The sequence below is a fragment of the Eulemur rufifrons genome, chromosome 24 (assembly GCF_041146395.1).
Source record: "Eulemur rufifrons isolate Redbay chromosome 24, OSU_ERuf_1, whole genome shotgun sequence".
Classification (NCBI taxonomy): domain Eukaryota; kingdom Metazoa; phylum Chordata; class Mammalia; order Primates; family Lemuridae; genus Eulemur; species Eulemur rufifrons.
The window spans coordinates 6,201,460-6,220,806 of NC_091006.1; the positions used below are offsets into that span (position 1 = coordinate 6,201,460).

Here is a 19,347-nt window from a genome sequence, read left to right on the forward strand (position 1 = left end):
CCCTGCTGTCCTGGAGCTGACATCCCTGGTGAGGAAAGGCAGACATTGAAAAGGGGACCAGGTAAGATGTCTAGTTTGTCAGATGGGGAAAGTTCTGTGAAAATAAAGCAGGGAGGCAGGATGGGGACTGTGGGAGGACTGCATCTTTGAGTATGGTCAGGGAAGCTTCACGAAGGGGCCATGTGAGCAAAGTCCCAAGGAGGGAGCCAGGTGGGCCTGGGGAAGAGTGTTCCAGGCAGAGGGAACAGCCAGTGCAAAGGCCCTGAGGTAGCAGTATTTGGGGCATGTTCAGGAAACATCAAAACCAGCGTAACTGAAGTAGGGTGAGTAAGGAGGTGAGGGCTGGGAGGTGAGGTCAGAGAGGTGTTGAGGCGGATTGTGCGGGGCTTTGTGGGCCACAGTGAGGATCTGGCTTTTACCCTGATGAGAGGAGCCATAGGAGGACTCTGAGCAGAGGAGGGCTGTGATCTGACTTAGGGGTTTGCAGGCTCCTGTTCCATCCCCTTCCCAGCCTTCTCTGCCGTCTCTGGAAGCCCAGAGTCTGGAACTACCTGCTCCGTCCTTGCCCCCTCCTGACTCCTGGTCAGTGTAGCATATTGGTCAGGAGCTTCAGTTTTAGAGGCTGACAGAAGACCTGGCTTTGAGTCCTGCCTCCAGTCCTTGGCATCTCTGCCACCTTGGGCCAGCAGCTTAACCTCCCCGAGCCTTAGTCTCCTCATATGTGAAATAGAAGTTTAGGGAGGTGGTGAGATGATCCCTGAATCTAAATATAACCGACACAGAGCTGCACAGATACTCAGTGCAGGAAGAGAGAAGTATGATTAGTACCCACTGTGATGCAAGAGAAGAAAATAGCTTTCAGGGTTAGAGACGATGGACATGTCACCAAAGACAGTGTGAACAGGGAGGGAGCAGTGCCTTTGGGGGCCCTGCTGGAGGCTGAGGGCAGGACTGGAGACTGACTGGGGGAAGGGAGAGAGGAGACTGAAGTGATGTCTAAGAATCCAGCTTGGAGGACAAGGTGGACGATGGGGCCATCTCTGGGCAGGGGACCTGGAAGGAGAAAGACACCAGGTGATTCGGGGAACATACAATATCTAGAAGACATTTTTACCACCAGGAGCATTGCCTCACCCAGACTGTGGTAAATGGACGAATGAATGTCCCCTGGGACTGTTTTTAATCTAATCTGAGAGTCTCTGCCCTCGAATAGCAGAATTTATGCCACTGACATTAATTGTAGTTTCTGCTATACTTGGCCTTATTGTTGCCATCTTACTGGTTTTTTTCTCCCTAAGTCCTTTTTTCTGTTCTACTAGTGGTTAACCATTTTTTCCCCCAACACATTAAAATCTATATTTTTCCATCAACATTAAAAATGAACTAGTACCTATACCCTCCCACCCTAGCAATAGAAGAACTTATGCATATTTTTACTTTTCTGTTGTTCCATCTGGTTTCCCCAGGCAGAGTGACCTGTCTCCCCTGTATCCAGCTGGGGTAGGGAGCAGTTCCTTCTCACCATCTCTGATTCCCTGGAAGGGAGTGGGCCTTCTGTCTGGGTCCAAGCATGGCGAAGGTGGCACCCAGTCTCAGGTTCCAGGGATAGTGTGTCGGAGAGATTTTCCTCAGAGCCTGTTTGTGGAGTGATGCATGGAAGGGATATGGATATAACGGGAAGGGCCTCATGACCTTGGACTTAATCCACGTCCACCAGGTTCCTCCCCAGGACTACTCTGCTCTGGGTCTTACCACAGCTGGCAGGGGGACTTGGTGTGGGCGAGACTGGGGCTCCTGGGGGGCCCACATCGCTCTTGGCCCCTGGCCTCCTCTTACACTCCACCTTCACTTGGTCTCTGCAGTGTTTGTGGCAACACAGCCCACAGTCTGGGGGAAGGCAATGGTTAACGGCCAGGGGCCCAGTCTGTGCCCTCCATTCTTCCAGCCTACAAATGGAGTATGCCCTCCCACTCGCCGATGCCCCACTCACCCCGACAGCGGTAGCCTTGCTTGGTGACACCCCAGAGCTGGGAAGAGAAAGCAGAATAGGTTACCCAGCCTAAGGGAGGGAGGGCTATGGATTGGAGGAGAGGGTGTGGAAGTATGGAAGCTACCCAGGTTCTGAAGATTCTCAAGGCTAGAGATTTAACTGGAATTAAAGGAATTAAAGTATCTCAAGTTTGGGGAATCATCTAGGATATTAGAATTAGGGGAAATTAGGAGTTAATGTAAATTCATGGTGAGGCATGGTGTTCACACCTGTAAACCCAGCATTGAGGGAGGCTGAGGCAGGAGGATCCCTTGAGGTCAGGAGTTCAAGACTAGTCAGGGCAGTATAGCGAGACCCCATCTCTACAAAAAAATTTTAAAACTAGCCGGGCATGGTGGCGTGCCTGTAGTCCCAGCTACTCAGGAGGCTGAAGTGGGAGGATTGCTTGAACCCTGGAGTTCAGGGCTACAGTGGGCTATGATTGTGCCGCTGCACTCCAGCCTGGGTGACAGAGTGAGACTGTCTCTAAAAAAGAATTAAAATAGAAAAAAAAATGTAAATTTTACAGGCAGGGATTGTATCTGTTGTGTTCCTGCTGTATCCCCAGAGCTTAGAACCGCCAGGCACAAAGGAGGTGCTCAGTAAATATTTAGTGAGTGAACAAATGAATCTGGGAAGTGACCCAAGGTTTGTGAATTAGTCTTGGTTTGGAGACTGAGAGATTTGTCCATTACCCGGAGTTTGAGGATACCTTGAATTTGGAATTTATCCAGGGTTTGAATGGTCTGGAGTCTAGAGATTTGGAGACTGATTCTGTTTGGACATAATCTACCCAGGTTTGTAGATTATCCAGAGTTTCAGAGATTATCCACGGTTTGGCAACTGTCTGGGGTGGAGACGGTCTGGGATTTGGGGATTATCTGGAATTTGGGCATTATCTAGAGTTCGGAGACTATCTAGAATGTAGGCATATCTGATGTTTAGGGTTATATGAAATGTGGGGATCATCTGAGGCTGGAGAATTTTCTGGAGTCTGGGGACTGTGCCCCAGGGCGGGGCTGGTTTTCCATGAGGAACTGGGGCTTTCCAGGGGTGGGGCCCGGGGGCAGTAACAGGGCAGAGTGCTCACGAAGCCATTGCAGCTGTCACAGAAGGTCGGCTTGCGGAGGGTGACCTCGTGGAAGGTGTGCAGGAAGGCCAGGCCCAGCTTGGAGCAGATGGCGCTGGCCCGGAGCAGGTACCCCGTCAGCTCCTCTCTGCTGAAGGAGCCTCTCCTGGGGGCGGAGACGGAGCCTCAGCATGGCCAGCCCCTACCTCCCCCAGACCCGGGCGTCCAGGCAACCCCAGTGTCCTCGTCTTCGGGGGACCCAGGACTGCTCACCCCTGGCGGGGAGGTGGGTGAAGCCCGTGGCAGGCGAAGGGGAAGTTGCCCGAGAGCCGCTCAAAGTCCTCCTGAGAGATGGTTCCTCGGCCTTCAGGGTCATAATTCTTGAATACGGACTTGGGAGCGGCGTGGGGAGGCAGAATGCGGCCCGGTCAGCAAGGTGTGAACCCCACGGCCTCTGCAGATGCAGGGCCATGCAGGTGTCTCCCTCCTGGCCCCCCCGCAGCCAGGCCACTGTCCCCTCCTTACCTCCACCAGCTGCTCCACGTGCCGACCCAGGGTGACCCTGTCCGGCTTGGGTGTCACACCAGGGGCCCACTCTACCACCAGAGGTGCTTTGAAGGGGGAAGGTGGCTGGGGCAGGGACAGAGGGGCACAGTTAGCGCATAGGCTTGGGCAGTGGAGGGGGAGGAGGGTCAGAGGTCAGGGGTCAGGTCTCACCAGACTCTTGGGACAGCGGGGCTCCCGGGCGTAAGAAAGCTCGTAGATCTCATCCTCCGTGTAGAAGAGATCCAAGGAAAGCTGGGCGCCGGCAGGGGCGGTACAGTCTTTGTCTCCGTCCTCCTGCCTGCAGCCCGCGTCCCGGCCTGGACCGCCACTCTCCGTCTTCTTCCCAAAGCCCCTTTTCTCTGGAGACCCCTAAGATCTCTCCCACCACACCCCCCTCACACTGCACACTGTCCCTTCCCCCCTCTAGAAATGCCATCTTCTCACTGAGGTCTCTTTTGGTCTCCCTGTTTAAAAATCACACCCCTGTCACTTGTCCATTGTTTTCCCTACAGCACTTATGGGCCAAGAGTGGCTGTTTCCTCACTTTGTTTCATTGGCCGTTGTCCCCACTGGAACGTCAGCCCCACCAGAACAGCCACTGTTTTCCTGACTTGCTCACTGTGGTGTCCCCAGCGGCGGAGAGTGCCGGGCTCACAGCAGGTGCTCAAGAAACATTTAGGCTCATGGCCTTTTAGAAGCAGCAGAGCAGAGGGCCTTAAGCACCCCTCACCCTAGGGCAGGGCCAGCTTCACAGGCCACAGACCCGTGCAGAAGCCCCCCTTGCCTGAATGCCCTGCTGTCACCATCTTGAAATTTTTAATAACTTTGAACAAGGAGGCCCATGTTTTCATTTTGCACTGGACCCTGCCAATCATGTAGCTGGTTCTGTCATAGCAAATCAACTTTCCAGTTTTAAACTACATGGCCCTTAGCATCCCAGACTCAATTCAAAAACTGAGGGGAAGTGTAGCCACATCCCGCACTCACAGTCCTAGGCCACAGTGCAGGAGTTAACATACGTTGACAAGCCGGCTCGGAGGCTGGCCTACCTGGATTCAAATCCTGGTTTTACTGCTGCGGGACAGTGGGCAAGTGACCTCCCCTCCCAGGGCCTCAGTTTCCCAATCCATAGAATGGGTACAATAAGGGTCCCTGCCTCATAGGTTTGTAAGGTAGAATCCGTGGAGAGGGTTTTTTGTTTTGTTTTTTTTTTCAACATAGTGCCTGGGACATAGTAGATGATCGATAACTGCTACTAGTTTTTGGCTTAGATTCCTGGATAGGTCAAAGCTTGGAGGTTTGGATGATTGGCATGAGAAGCTCAGAAGCTTGGAGTTCAGGAGTGTGAAAGCCCCAGACAATCCCAGAGCTCAGATCAATGGATACTTGAGTTGCTGGGAGAATCGGGGGCATCACTTACATAGCGCTCACTGTGCTCTGGATACTGTTAGAAGTACTTTATATGATTTATATTATTGGTTGATTCTCCTCAACCATCCTCCAAAGGGGGGGGGTCGTATTATTATTCCCATTTTGCAGATAAGGAAACTGAGGCAAACGGGTGAAGTGACTTGCCCAAGATCACACAGCTAGTAAAAAACCTAGAAGCTCTGGCCTGTGTGCTCCAAGCATGATTCCACACTGGTCCTGCAGATGCTCACCCGCCCAGAACCCTAAATCTCAGTCTCCTCGCTCAGCCCCTGGGAACCCAGCCTGGGCAGGGCAGGCAGCTCACCGTGAGCAGATGCAGCAGGTCCTCGTTGGCACTGCAGGGCGGCCGCTGCCCCTGGAGGGCTGCCAGCTCCTGCAGCCGCAGGTAGAGGCTGTTCAGCTTGGGCAGGTGCAGGCGGCCATCAGGCAACCTGTCAGGCTGTGCCTCATGCAGGGACACCAGGTCCTTGAGGTGCACACCCAGCACTGGCAGCCGGAAGCCCGTGCAGCCAGCCCAAGTGCGGCGGTAGCGGGCGTAGTTGTTGTGGGAGGCGAGGAGCTCAGTCAGTTCCAGCAGGGCCTGCGTGGAGGGACACGTCATGGGGGCATGTTATCGGGAGGGCAGTTCTGTTCCCTGACCCCCCTGGAGAGGAGTGTCCTAGCAGCCTCCTGTGTGGGCTCCAGACCCCCAGGGGCCCAGTGGTGTTTGGGACACCACCTGAGTCCCTCCATATCCCACATTGGTCTCAGCATCTTCCCCAAACTGCTCTTCCTCTTGGGTCCCCATCTCAGAGAGGCCCCACCATCCCCCATTCGCCAGGCTAGAGCGATTTCTCAAAAACCTGAGAAATCGTGCATGTGTCATCACTCCTAGACCTTCCCTAGCTCCCCATTGCCCTCTGGATAAAGTCCAAGCACCTTAGGCCTGCTGGCGAGGCTCAATGGGATCTTCCCCTGGGCATCTCCAGCCTACCTTCCTGCCACTTCCTGGCCTCAGCCACATGCCAGATTCAGGAATGACTTACTCTTCTCAGACACCTCCCCGGACATCTCCAACCCATGCTCCTCCCTTGGGTGGCACACATGTTGGCATCTTTGGGTGTGTGTCTTAGCCCCCCATCTGGACTGCAAGTTCTGTTAGCATCTGCCTCCCTCACAGCCCTGCTCAGGACCAGGCACACTGAGAGTGGAGAGGGGTCAGCCCGTGGGTGGATGGATGACAAGGGGGAAGAGCGCAGACAGAGCCCAGAGGTCTGTGGGGTTTGGAGGAGCAAGTCCTCGGGTGGTTCCAGGGCTCCTGGGCGGGGATGGGCAGGGGCTGGGGAATTTAAGGGTGGGGGTTCAGGTCAGCTGACCACTTGGACTTTGGGGAGGGTAGTGGGGGTTCACCTTGGTGCTGTCAGGGCTCAGGTGGGTGTGGGAGTCCTTGAGTCTGGAGATGGCACTATGACACAAGCCGCCTGTGACCGCCATCAGGGTGTTGAAATTCTGCAGCTGGTGGAGACTCTAGGAAGGGAGGCGGTGCACAGAGATGGCAGGTTTTGCAGGACAGGCAAGTCGGAAGTTCAGATGAGAACATCCCTGGTGACTTGGGGTCCAAGGCATGTGCAGCAGTGGCCCAGTGTGGGCACCAGAAAGGTGAGAGAAGGTGGGTGTGTCCAGCAGGAGTGGGCCACAAGCAGACACGTGGGTCTCACAGGGGTGTCAGATTGTTATCTGGGGCGGAGGTTGGAGGGGGTGGGCTGGTTGGGCAGGTGATAGGCTGATGGGAGGTTAGAAATGTGGGGAACAGGCGAGTATGGGAGGTGGACAGATTTGGGGAATACACAGGTGTGTGTCAGACAGGTGTCAGGGTGTCAGGCACCTGGGGGTCAGACTGCTCTGAGAGTCAGACAGGTGAGCGGAGACAAGAAGGCGGGGGCTCTGGGCAGGAGTTGGGAACCAGGCAGAGGTGAGTGGGGCCAGAGAGAGAGGCAGGGGTCAGAGAGATGCAAGACAGCTGTGGGGTCACGTGGGCATCAGGGGCATTCCCTCACCCTCCCTTTTCCCAAGTTTGAAGGGCAGAGGTCGCTGTGGAGACAGTGGGGTCTGGGAGGCGTGGAGGATGCTCAGACCAAGGAGACCCCGGGGGACAAGAGAACCCCCAGGCCTAGGAGCTGGCAGGAGGAAGCAGAGCGAGGGAAGCGCCAGGGGAGGGCGTGGTCTGCGTGGAAATGCACAAGGGGGTGCGGCCACGTGAGGGCCGAGGGCTTCCCTTTTCCCCAGAAGGGAGGGAGGGTATCCGGAGGGGGGAGGGGAGGTGCGTAACACAAGGGGGCAGGGAAGGGAGGGGCGGGCGTGATGGGGAGGGTGCGGTCACTGTGAAGGGGGCGCTGGGGCCTGGGGCTGGAAGGCCTGGTGGAGGCAAAGGTGGGGCACCGGAGGGACGCTTTCCTTGCCCTGGGGATAGAATATTTGGGCATAGGTCTTGGGAGACCTGGCCAGGAGGGACTTCGTTAACTTCCACCTCCAGGGCCAAAGAGTGGGGCCAAGGCAGATTGGATGCGGTGATGTCAAGGTCAAGGAAAAAGTTACAGTCCGGGCTTAGAAGATCCCGACTGTGGCCTCGGGGGCGGGGCCGGGAGAAGCGTGACGTCACCGCCGGGAGGGCGGGGCTGGGATGGCCCCGCAGGGGCGGGGGCCTGGGAGAGCAGCCCCGCGGGGCTGGCACCCGAAAGCCAGCGGGAGGGCAGGCGGGCTTTACCTGTGCCACCTGAATGAACTTGTCCAGCACCTGCGCGCGCTGTGCGGGTCCGGGACGGCTGAGCACCATGACCTGCACCCAGCGGGACACGCTGTTGCTGAGGCCTACGGAACCCTCCAGGGCCGGGCAGCCCCGCACCGAGCCGTGCAAAACGTAGCTTCGCAGGTCTTGAGGCTAGGGACGAGGTGGGCGTCAGGGTGAGCAGTGGTGCTCAGGCTCTGCCCCTCACACGCCATCCTCCAAGCAGTCACGACACTATTTTGAGCACTTTATCATATTAACTAATTTAATCCTCATAACTCTAAGAGGTGAGTACTGCTATTATTATTCCCATTTTAGAGATGAGGCAATTGAGGCACAGAGAGGACAAGTAATTTGCTCAGGGTCACACAGGTGTGCATCTGTATTCTCTTACTGTATACCAGACTGGTATACAATCAACTAAGGGGAAGATGGAGAAGATGATTGAAATCAACTTCTATTCGTTCTGTTCAAAGAGTGTATATTCCACAAGCACCTCCACTGTACCACATATGTTTGTATATTTACATATATACACACACGATCAGGAAATTTCCACAGTAAGGAACCAGATCCCCATCTTCCCTTGAAACTATGACGTCAAGATGGCAAAAGCTAACACATATATATACTGAAGCACATGAAATTGACATCTGGGTAGGTAAAATATGGAAATTTCAAATGGTTTCACCATCTAGATAGCATTTGCTCTGGACTAGGCACTGTTCCTATGAGGCATGAACTGTTAATATCCCCTTTTTACAGATGAAGAAACTGAGGCACGGTGAATTTAAATGCTTCCTGAATAAATGAATAAGTGATCAAATATTCTGAGCACTTACTAAGTGCCAGACACTGCAATAAGCATTTTAACACTGAGATATTCATTTACTTCCCCAACCATCCAATGAAGTAGTATGACCTCCATTTTACAAATGAGTCCCAGAGAGGCTGAGAAACTAGTTCAAAGTGACACAGGTGAGAAGGGGCTGATGGGATTTGAACCCAGGGGCTCTGTGCTTAGCAAGCTTAATTCATTTTCCTAGACCATCTAGCACCTGGGTTTGCAAGTTTAAGAGTCTGAAATCCCTGCTTGGGTGCCCATGCAGGGGTCCTCTCAGTCCTGCCTGGCCCCTGCCAGGCCCCACCCCACCCCACATCTGTCCTCTGCTTGGGGCGAGGCAGGGCGGGGAGGGGAGGGGAGGTCCTCACCGTGATAGCCTGGAAGGACCGGAACTCCAGGTAAGTGAGGTGCTGAGCCAGCTCCCCCGCCTCCAAGTGGTCGAAAAGCAGGGACACTTTGCACTTTTTGCCCAGGCCTGGGCTGCTCATGGGGGGTGGGGGCCCGGGGCCACCAGGGCTCAGGCTGGGGGCCGAGAGGGGCAGGGTATTGGAATGGCTCCAAGCTGAGGGTTTGGGGGTGTGGAGGGAGATAGCAGAATGGGGTAGAGCGGGGGGACGGCGGGGGGGGGGACTTGGTGCTGACTCACTGGTTGGAAGAATCTCCCAGGCTCCTCTGGGCCAAGTTGCCCTCCTGGGCTACAGTGGCCCAGAAACGACCTATGACTTCTTCTAGCTGGGGCTCCTGGTGCACCGCCTCTGGGTGTTGAGTGAGCCAGTACCTGAGAGTGGTTTAGAGATGGTGAGATGAAGCTGGGGGTGAGGTCTCTACAAGGGGTCCCTTGGGCTGAGGAATCTCTAGGTGCTGGGCTAGGGGGTCTCTAACTGTGTGCAGGGGGTCTGTGGAAGGTGAGGGTTTGTTTGGAGGGGCACCCGATGGGGGAGATCTCTGGAATAGGATGGAGGTCTCTTAAAACAGGCTGGGGAGATCTCTCGGAAGTGGGCCTGATGGGAAGCAGGATAGTGGGGGGGGGGTCTCAGGAACTAGACTGGGGGGCTCCTGGTGTGAAATTTTGAGAGGTACAGGGTGAAGAAGTCTTAGGATTAGGCTGGGGCATGTGGGGGCGCAATACAGGGATCAGAGCTGGAGGTCTTTGGAAACCAGCTGGGAGAAGGTCCATGGGGTCTGGCTGGGGGTCTCTAGGAAGTGGGGGTTCTAAGGAATAGAACTGGGAGCGTCTTAGGAACCAAGCCAGAGATGTCTCAGAAGTGGGATTTTGGGGAGTGGGGGTGGGTCTGTGGGAACTGGGCTGGGGAGTCTCTGAGAGATACTTTTTGGGGGGTAGCAGGATGGAAGTCTTGGATCGTGGGAGTAGAAACCTTGGCCCCGTCCTACCTGACCAGGTGACAGATCTGCAGCCGCCTCAGCTCCTGTGCGTCCTCTGCAGCTTTCTGGTACCTGAGTTCTGGTCAAGGCTCTGTTATCCAGCATCCCAGACCTGCCTGCTCACACTGTCCCCGTCTCCCAGGCTCTCACGTCCCCACCCTCCACCCTCTGCCCATAGGTCATGGTCCTGGGAGGATATAAGGTCAGCAGACGGTCAGCAAGGTTGGCGGAAGGCAGTACCCAGCTGTGCATGGCCAGCACCATGTTAAGAATGTGGTCCCCATGGCGCAGGCTGCCAGTGGAGTCTAAGCGTGGGAGGAGGGGGACCCTGTGTCAGAATGGCCCCTGGGCAATGGACAGCACAGCCTCCAGAGCTGGTTGGACTGCCTGGTTCCATGCACCCCTCCTCCCATTTTATACCCCCAAAACCTGAGGCCGAGAGAAGTGGGTGCCTGGCCGGGTGTTGGGACCGAGAGGCTGTGGGGAGGTAGATGCTCACCGAAGGACTGGATGCATTTCTCCAGCATCTCCTCCTCACTGCAGCCGCCCTCGCTCAGCATGCCCAGATTCATGGAGGCCATGACCTTGCTGATTTCCCGGGGGGTGGGGCATGTCTTGTGGCGGCGGGCTTGTCGGGGCCGGCCCCGTGCCCCTGTCTTCCCCGTGCATTCCTGGTGGGACTTCCTGTGGGTACCGGCCACCCCGAATCATGGGAGCCCCTTCAGGCAGACCCCCAGAATGCCTCTTCACCCCAATGCCCCAAGGTACTCTGGGAGAAGCTTCCTAAAGGCCAAGCCCCAGGGTTACTCCTGACCTACCATGGATTTAGGGGAGAAGCCCCCAGGAATATTCCAGATCTCCCAGGGATAATCAGAAGAACCCTTTCCTACAAGTAAACTCCCAGGGTTACTCCTGCTCCCTTCAGGGGATTAGAGGAAAAGGTCCTGAAGACCACTGTGAATTCCCCAGGGAATCACAGGAGAAGACCCCCCAACCCCTGGGACTGCTAAGGACCCTCCAGGTAATTGTGAGAACTTCCTCCTGCAGGCACTGCCCCCAAATTCCTCTCGACTGTTTGGTCCCAAGACATCATGGAAGACACTTCCTGTTGGCAGATCCCCGGGATTACCCCTGATCTCCCAGGGGATCATGGCAGACCCCTGGGATCACTTCTCTGCCCCAGGGGAAGCCCAGGAGGCTCTGCCTTCAGGCTGACTCCTCAGAATTCCCCTTTGGTCTCCGACACCTACCCTGCACCCCCCCAGCCTCCTGAGATCAGGCTCCTGCACACAGACCCCTGGGAGTCCCTCTCCCCTTCTCCCCACCTTCACCCCTACTAAGGAGACAGCCCCCCCAAGCTAGCCCTTTGGCAGGACCTGGAGTCTTAGCCTAGATTAGGACCCTGGAGAGGAAATGCCAGAGCAAAGTGGCCTCCCCAGGGCTCCTCACAGCTACGGGTCCCTGGGGCTAAGGTGGCTTCAAGGAAAGTTTCAAAATAACCCTCACTCTGCCCGGTGCCTCCCTGAGGCTCCTGTTCCAGTTGGGGAAAGACGGTAATGGAGAAAAGGGAGGGTGGGAGGCGGGAGGGAGCAGAACCCTAGCTCCAGACAAAGCTGCTGGCTGTGTGACTTTGTGATAGTCAATTTCTCTGGGCCTCAGTTTCCTCGTAGGAAAACTCATGGACCTTCCTCAAAAGTGCTCAGTAATGGACTTGGTTCGCCCAGGCTGTTAGATGACCAGAGTGGGAGAGTTGAACTTGAGGAGCGGAGGGAGAAAGTGATCAGGCAGACCAGAGCCAGGCCTGCAGCGTGGGGTGGCGGGCACACCCTGAGGGCCCAGTACATCAGCATTGAATGCTGTTGAATAAGCCCGGCTTTACTGAGTGCTGACTGTGTGCCAGGCCGAGGGGCGAGCTCCTTCTAGATCGGTGGTTCCCACAGCATGGTCCTCAGCCAGTGCCAACAGCATCGCCTGGGAACTTGATGTAAATACGAATTCTCAGACCCTGCCCCAAACCACAAAATCAAAAACTTTAGAGGCAAGTCCAGTAACCTGTGTTTTACGAGCCCTCCAGGTGGTTCTGATGCAAGCTCAGGTTTGAGAACCACTGGTCTAGACTGTCTTGCTGAACACTTACAGGCCCCTCCGAGGCAGGGTCTGTGATTATTCTATTGACAGAAACAGACACAGAGCAGTTGAGTGACTTACCTAAGGTCACACAGCCAGGAAATGAGGCAGCCAGGACTCCACCACTAAGCTGCTGAGCACTATGGGGAAGGGATCCCTTTGCACATCGGAGTCATGCTGGGGAGGCTGGAGGAGCTACCCAGGCTGGGGAGCCCACCACCACCCACCCTTGCGGGGACAGAGGGCAAGCTTGCCTGGGAGACAGAAACTCATTCCAGAACCTGCTGGCACAGCCAGCCGCTAGGCTCCTCTCTGCAGACCGGCAGCCCCGGTAGTGTCTGGAGCTGTCAGGGTGGTTTATGAGGCAGGGGAGCTGCTTAGCCCCGAGTCACACTCCCCTCTCCTGGGGCAGGGCCCTGCAGGAGGCTGGAGTTTCCAGTCCAGAGGAGGTGACTGTGATGGGGAACCAGGAAGACCCCAGGGAGGACAGGGACATTCAGCAGAGGGAGCTAGGGTCGGGGGAGCTAGGGTGGCAAGGAGAAGCTCAAACTCCAGAGAGAGAGAAAGGACAAGGTACACAGATGCTCCAATGCAAGCAGCGCAGCCCCAGCTGGCTCTGGCAGCCCCAGCTGGCGCTGGCCTCCCTGAAGCATCCTGCCACCTGGCACCCCCACTCTATCTCCTAGAGGAGCCAGCCCTCCTACCCCCTCGTCAGTATCTCCCCAGCCTGCCCTCGCAGTGGGAGGCCCAAGGGCTTAGGGTGCTCCCAGGCTGCTGGGGAGCGTCCTCTCACCTCTTGCTGTCTTTCCTGTTCATGCTTCCTGGGGGGACGAGGGTGGGGGTCTTGCAGATACGTGGCTCAGCTCCTCCCCCCTCGCCAAGGCTCCAGCTTCTCAGCCCCTAGGGAGCTGGGGCCTCCTCGGTGCTTGGGAAGGAAAGAGGAACTGCCCCTCCCCACCCACCCCCAGGCCAGGGGGAAGGAAGAGGCTGGGGAGAGACCAGAGGCCCCCTCCCCCACTCGGGGATCCCTTCGGGCTGAGGTTTCCGGTGCTGCCGGCCCCCACCCCCTGGCCCAGCGGGGCTCGCTCTATCTCCCTCATCTTTCTGTCTCAGGACTGTCACTGTGGTACTTCAGTAAAAGCAGGTTTAAAAAAAAAAGTGTGACTAATATTTATGTAAAAACACACACACTCAAAAGAAAAGTCTGTTATTTCTCCAACGACATATTCATGTATACGATGCCCAAAAGTTTGAATGGAAACTCACAAGACATATATTTTGTATATTTCTTTTTATGTTTCTTTTGTCCCGAGTGTACTTTTAAGTACCATTTGTACCCTGGAGAACATTTCCACTTCATTACTTTACTGTAACAAACCTTTATGTAGCACCTACTGTGTACCACACACAGCTCTATGGGCTTTCAAAATATTAACTCATTGAATCCTTACATAACCTAGTGTTACCTTATTACAAAAACATTACAAGTGGAGGTAAACCCTCCCCATCCACTGTCCCCTCTTAGACAGGGGTGACCAATACTACATCCAAACTGCTGTCTGTGCATTTATGTACATCACCTAACTCTGTACTCATAGAAACAGACTTTCCTTTTGAGTACGTTTTTATCTTTCACCTAAATGTGTCATGCTTGACTTTTTTAAATGGAAATACAAAAAAAGAGCACAAATCATTAAGTACTTAGGTTGATGAATTGTCACCAACTGAGCAAACCCATGTGACATTCATACAAATCAAGAAACGACGTCATTTTCCATAACCCCCCTGTGCCCCTTGCTAGCACTGACACAAGTTATTAATACCACCAGCCTTAAGTCTAACAGGGTAGTTTCGTCTCATTTTGAGCTGTATATAAATGGACTCATCTACTGTGTTCACCTTTTCTTTTTTTTTTTTTTGAGACAGAGTCTCACTCTGTTGCCCGGGCTAGAGTGCCATGGCGTCAGCCTAGCTCACAGCAACCTCAAACTCCTGGGCTCAAGCAATCCTCCTGCCTCAGCCTCCCGAGTAGCTGGAACTACAGGCATGTGCCACCATGCCCGGCTAATTTTTTCTATATATTTTTAGTTGTCTGGTTAATTTCTTTCTATTTTTTAGTAGAGATGGGGGTCTCGCTCTTGTTCAGGCTGGTCTCGAACTCCTGACCTCAAGCGATCCTCCCACCTCAGCCTCCCAGAGTGCTAGGATTACAGGCGTGAGCCACCGCGCCCAGCCTGTGTCCACCTTTTATTCAACCTGGTGTCTTTGCAATTCTTCCATGTTATTGTATTTGGCTATAGTTTATTCTTTCTGCTGGCAGGGTAGTCTTCCATTGGCTGACAGTTCCATGATTTATTGATTGATTTTCCTGTCATGAACATTTGAGTTGTTTCCAGTCTGGGGCTGTTGTGAATAACACTGCTGTGTGTTAGGTTTACTTAAGAGTGGGAGCCTGAAAAATATCATGAAGTCTGTGAAACAAAAGCTGTAAATCTAACTTTGACCACAGGCAACTGCAGCCCGCCAGCATCCCTATCCCCCCTGATAAGGACGAAGCTACCCTCCTCCCCTATCTCTGCACGTGTTACTCACTCCCCGCCTCAAAAAAACCCTCTATAAAACTCAAGACTTTCCCCTCCCTCTGGGTGGACGCTCTTTAGTCTCCACCCTTCTGCACCCAGATGCTCAAAATAAAACAGCATTTTACTACACACGAGGCTTCGTGTGTCTCCCTCTCAGACCCGGACCTAACACTGTGAATATTTGAGCGCCTGACTTTTGCTAGACATAAAGTGTGGACTTTTGTAGGGTAGTACCTAGGAGTGGAATAAATGGGTCATAGTTGTTGGAATGATTCTGCCAAACCTCATACGTTAGTCAGTTCAATGAAACGGTGCTTTCAGAAGTGTATTTTTGCACCTTTCTTTTTTCACTAAAAGAAGTCACCATGGATATATATTTTTTTACAAGCTGGAACATTTAAACAGGGGCAGAGCCCATTCTTTTTAATTTTTCCATCACATGACATACCATAGTTTCAGACCCTCTCTCTTCCTGCCTCTTGCCCCTAGTCTCCCACAGTCTCGAGTGGCGTGCTACATGAAGGCCGTCTCTCTTGTGCAGCGCCTGCATCTCCAAGATGGACTTAACTCTGCTGGCTGAGTCTAGCCTTGTAGCGTGAGACTGTCTCAAGGCTCTGGGGACCTGGAAAACCCTCAGGGAAGAAGGTCAGAAAAGGCCCTGGCACTTGTCTATACTGCACGCATGTGGCCTTAACGGCCCTCAGGTGGTTAATGCACACAATCAACAGCGATGACCACAAAGGGAGAGATTTTCTGAGTCAAACCACAGAAAGTCATAAGGCAGAAAAATGATGCATTTGATAACATGCAGATACGGATTTTCTTTTCAGGAGGATACCATAGGACAAATACCAGATGACAGACGGGGAAAAAGTATTGGCAATGTAGAAAATCAATGAGAAATTAACATTTGGAATGTAAAAGGAACAGCTGCAAATGAGGAAGAAAAAAAAAAAAAAAACCAGCAACCCCGGTAGAAAAGTGTGCAGAGTTTGAAGAGCAGGTAACAAGGAGCCCCAACACTCTGACAGGCACCTGAGAAGACGCTAGAAGGTCTTGCAACTGATCGAGGAAATGCAAATTAAAACAGCAGCAAGTCATCCTATATGGGCCTGGCAAAATTAGAAGTTGGAATATGCCAAATGGGAGTTGGGGATATGGGGGACTCTCACGCACTGATAGTAGGTGGCTGTCCCGAGGGCTGTCCAGGAGTCCTGCGAAGCCACCACAACGACAGAGCAACAAGGGTAGGTCTTAAAACACATAAGGACGACTGACAAAAATAAGAAACACTATCAATGTCTTATGGTATAATGTCCAATGACACAGAATAATTTTACATTATATGTAAAATTTGAAGGAAAAACAATGTTTAATATACAATGATGTTAATGTATAATAGATGTAATATATAATTGTGTTGTGCTATATAATTATATTGGTGTAAGTATACAATTTTATAATTATGCATTGTATAATGTTGAATTATATAATTCAATAATAGGATACCAAATTATATGCTATTTATCATAATTATATTAACACATCAATATTTAACTTTGTTACACCTAGAAACCTCCTACACATTGAATAATATTTTATATGCAATTTTGTTGAACTATATGATGGGGTTTTTTTCATGTTTTTTCTTTTTGGTTTTTTTTTTTTTTTTTTTTGAGGCAGAGTCTCGATTTGTCACCCGGGCTAGAGTGCAGTGGTGTCATCACAGCTCACTGCAACCTCAAACTTCTGAGCTCAAGTGATCCTCCTGCCTCAGTTCCCAAGTAGCTGGGACTACAGGTGCCAGCCACCACACTTAGCTAATTTTTCTATTTTTGGTAGAGACAAGTCTCACTGTTGCTCACGCTGGTCTTGAACTCCTGGCCTCAAGCCATCCTCCAGCCTCAGCCTCCCAAAGTGCTAGGATTACAGGTGTGAGCCACTGCACCCAGCCGACTACATGTTAATAATAATTTTAATAGATCCCTGTATCTATTAAAATAGAGTTACCATGTGGTAGGCTCTAATGGACTTCCTCTTGTTATCTTTCCCATGACCCCAGTAGGCAGGGCCTATTCCTAATTAGCCCAGTTGACAGATGAGGAAACTGAGGCCTGAAGTCCCGAAGTTGCCTGCCTGTCAGGGAGGTCCTGGTGTGTGTGGCACCCTGAACTGGGCCTCCAGACCCCACAGCCACCTGTTTGAGGGACCTCAGAAGTGCTCCTGCCTGAGCTCCCAAAAGCCCTTGGAGAGCCAGACAGTCCTCATCAGCCAGGAGCAGGAAGGAACTGGTTACTGGGCTCCATGCTCCCCAACTTACAAAGCCCAGGGCGCTCATCTGCGTAAAGGGGTGGCCCAGCTAGTGGTCTCTGGTGTTTCAGTTGGCCCCTGGGATGAGGAATGATCAGGACCCCAGGGGGTGGGGTGTGCCTCTGGGGAAGTGGGTTTTTGTTATCATCAGATTTTATGCAAATATTAAGACAGTAAAGCATAACAGTTAGGAACCCCAGCTCTGGGTTCAAATCCCTCTTTCTGCCTCTGTGTGACCTTGGGCAAGACACTCTACCTCTCTGTGCTCAGCTTTGTTCATCTGTAAAATGGGCATTGTAAGAGTACTCACAAGGTTGCTGTGAGGACTACATGATTTATTTGAGTAGTGTCCTTAGAACCACACATGGTAGGGACCACAGTTTTATTTGCTCCTCTAAACAACGTGAATAATAGCAGGATTGTAGTGAGAACTAAATGAGATGTAATATAAGAGATCTTAGCTCAGCACCTGAAATGCAACAGGTGCACAGAAGATATCAGCTATAACTATTATTCCAGCCCCATCAGGCGGTTTTTAATAATGATAATAATAACGTCAACACTTACATAACGTTGAAAAGGCACTGGCACTGTTTTAAGTGCAGTAAATAAATTATCTCATTTAACTCTCAACAATCTGGTGAGGCAGGTACTATTAATATTCCCCTTACCAGTTGGGGAAACTGAGGCATGGAGAAGCTAAGTAACTTGTCCAAGGTATTCCGAGGGAGTGGCAAGGCTGGGATTCAGGTCCAGACGATCTGGCTCAGAGTCCTTGTTCTTTATCACCATGTGTGGTGCTTTTTAGAGTCGAGAGACCTGGTGCTCCCAGCTCTGCTGTGTGGTATCTAGCAAGAGCTTCCCCATTCAGAGCCTCAGTCTGCCCTCTGTGAAATGGGAGAATGATGGCACCTGGGAGGGGAGAAAGCGCAGCCACCTTCTAGACATTCGCCCTCCCATCCCAGCCCCGCCACGCACACCTCAAGCCCAGGTCTGGCTCTGTGGGCGGGGCTCCGGTGAAGGGGCGTGGCCTGGGCGTCCTGGCCCAATGGGAGCTGGGGGGCGGGGACCTCCTCTCATCTCTGTCCAGCACGCGTGTCCTCCTCGCAGTTCCATCTACCTCGCGGGTGCGTCCGGCGTCCCTAGAGGTCTCCGCCCCCAGCCCACCCGCCTAGCCTGCAGGCCCCCGCCCCTATTGCCCGACCTTAGCCCCGTCCCTTCGGGCCTCGACAGCATGGGTGACGCAGAAGGCGAGGACGAGGTCCAATTCCTGAGAACGGTGCGTATCTCCGGGTTAGGGGTCTCTGGGGCTATCTCCCGGGTCTCTTTGAGTGTCTCTCTGCCTCTGAATGTCTCTGTCCTGCTTGCTGGTGGTCTCTGAGACTCGAAGTCTCTTCCTTTGTCACTTTGAGTGGCTGTCACTCTGTCTCTTTTAGTCTCCTCCACATTTCTCACCGCAGAGAATGGGCAGGATTTGGGACAACAGAATGGGGAGGGGGATATTCAGCTGCCATCTCTTCTGACTTTAGCGATGTGACAAGAGGGGCCCCTGAGAGAACACCCCCTCCCACCCCGCTGGAAGCAGGCACTTGGGGAAGGTGGTTCTAGTTCCTGGGCTTAATTTAGCCATCCCCCCACCCCCACCCCAGCCCTAATTCTCTTCTTGCTCCAGACTCTGACCTATTTAAATTCTTGGGAAGGGGGCTGGGGTGGGCCAGAGAACACAATTCCTTTCAGCTCCCAGACCTTGAAATCCTCCTGGGAGTCCCTCGGGCTCTGGGTCTTTCTTTTCCCCTTGGTTTTGGGGAGGAGGATCAAATATGGCTGTGAGTGGTCTCTTAGGGTCCCTGGGTGGTGTCTCTCCCTATCTGTCTCTTTGGGTTGTCTCTGTGTCTCTGTCTCTCTCTCCATCTCGGTCTCCCTGTCTCTGTCTGTCTTTGTCCCTTGGCTTCAGGCCCTGCGGGTTTCACTGTCTCTCCAGAGAGCTGGACATTTGGGTTGTCTCCCCGCATCTCTGATCTCCAGCTGGGGGCAGGGATGGGAATTGTAACAACAGGTGTCCCTCCCAGAATAGACCGCTTTTCTGGGGCCTGGGCAAGGGACAGGGAGGGAGGGGATAGGAGGGAGGAGGGGCTGCCATCTCCCAGTCCTTCCCACCTTCCCCTCCCAGTTGCAGGGTGTGGGGGGGTGAGCATGGGAGGGGATGTCCTCTCTGGGCTAGGTCTGCTGACCCTGCACTAGCCCCTCCCCTCCCCCTCTCCA

At 53.2% G+C, this 19,347-nt stretch overlaps 2 protein-coding genes across 8 annotated transcripts in view; one reads left to right on the forward strand and one right to left on the reverse strand.

Moving 5' to 3' along the window:
• Positions 1 to 853: 853 nt before the first annotated feature.
• RASGRP4 (RAS guanyl releasing protein 4) lies at positions 854 to 13,044 on the reverse strand. 6 transcript variants are annotated; one of them, XM_069457347.1, is made up of 17 exons: positions 12,987 to 13,044; positions 10,566 to 10,750; positions 10,269 to 10,371; positions 10,076 to 10,141; positions 9,330 to 9,461; positions 9,052 to 9,163; positions 7,819 to 7,992; positions 6,465 to 6,581; positions 5,380 to 5,655; positions 3,816 to 3,896; positions 3,624 to 3,728; positions 3,372 to 3,490; positions 3,120 to 3,264; positions 1,991 to 2,027; positions 1,753 to 1,887; positions 1,523 to 1,635; positions 854 to 1,053 (listed from the first exon to the last, which is right to left on the reverse strand). In XM_069457347.1, exons 1-17 carry the CDS (start codon positions 13,007 to 13,009, stop codon positions 997 to 999), a joined length of 1,980 nt encoding a protein of 659 aa, XP_069313448.1. In that variant the 5' UTR covers positions 13,010 to 13,044; the 3' UTR covers positions 854 to 996. The 6 variants fall into 6 exon arrangements, with proteins under 6 accessions (XP_069313448.1, XP_069313449.1, XP_069313450.1 ...); XM_069457348.1 differs by having other exon boundaries at positions 7,819 to 7,890; positions 9,052 to 9,205; XM_069457349.1 differs by having other exon boundaries at positions 5,380 to 5,448; positions 9,052 to 9,205.
• A 5,275-nt stretch (positions 13,045 to 18,319) lies between these two features.
• The window catches only part of RYR1 (ryanodine receptor 1), a 105,715-nt gene continuing 104,687 nt past the window's right edge, over positions 18,320 to 19,347 (forward strand). For both annotated transcript variants that reach the window (XM_069456778.1, XM_069456777.1), the window contains exon 1: positions 18,320 to 18,364. In XM_069456778.1, the coding sequence (XP_069312879.1) occupies positions 18,320 to 18,364 (45 nt within the window). The remainder of the gene's footprint in view (positions 18,365 to 19,347) is intronic.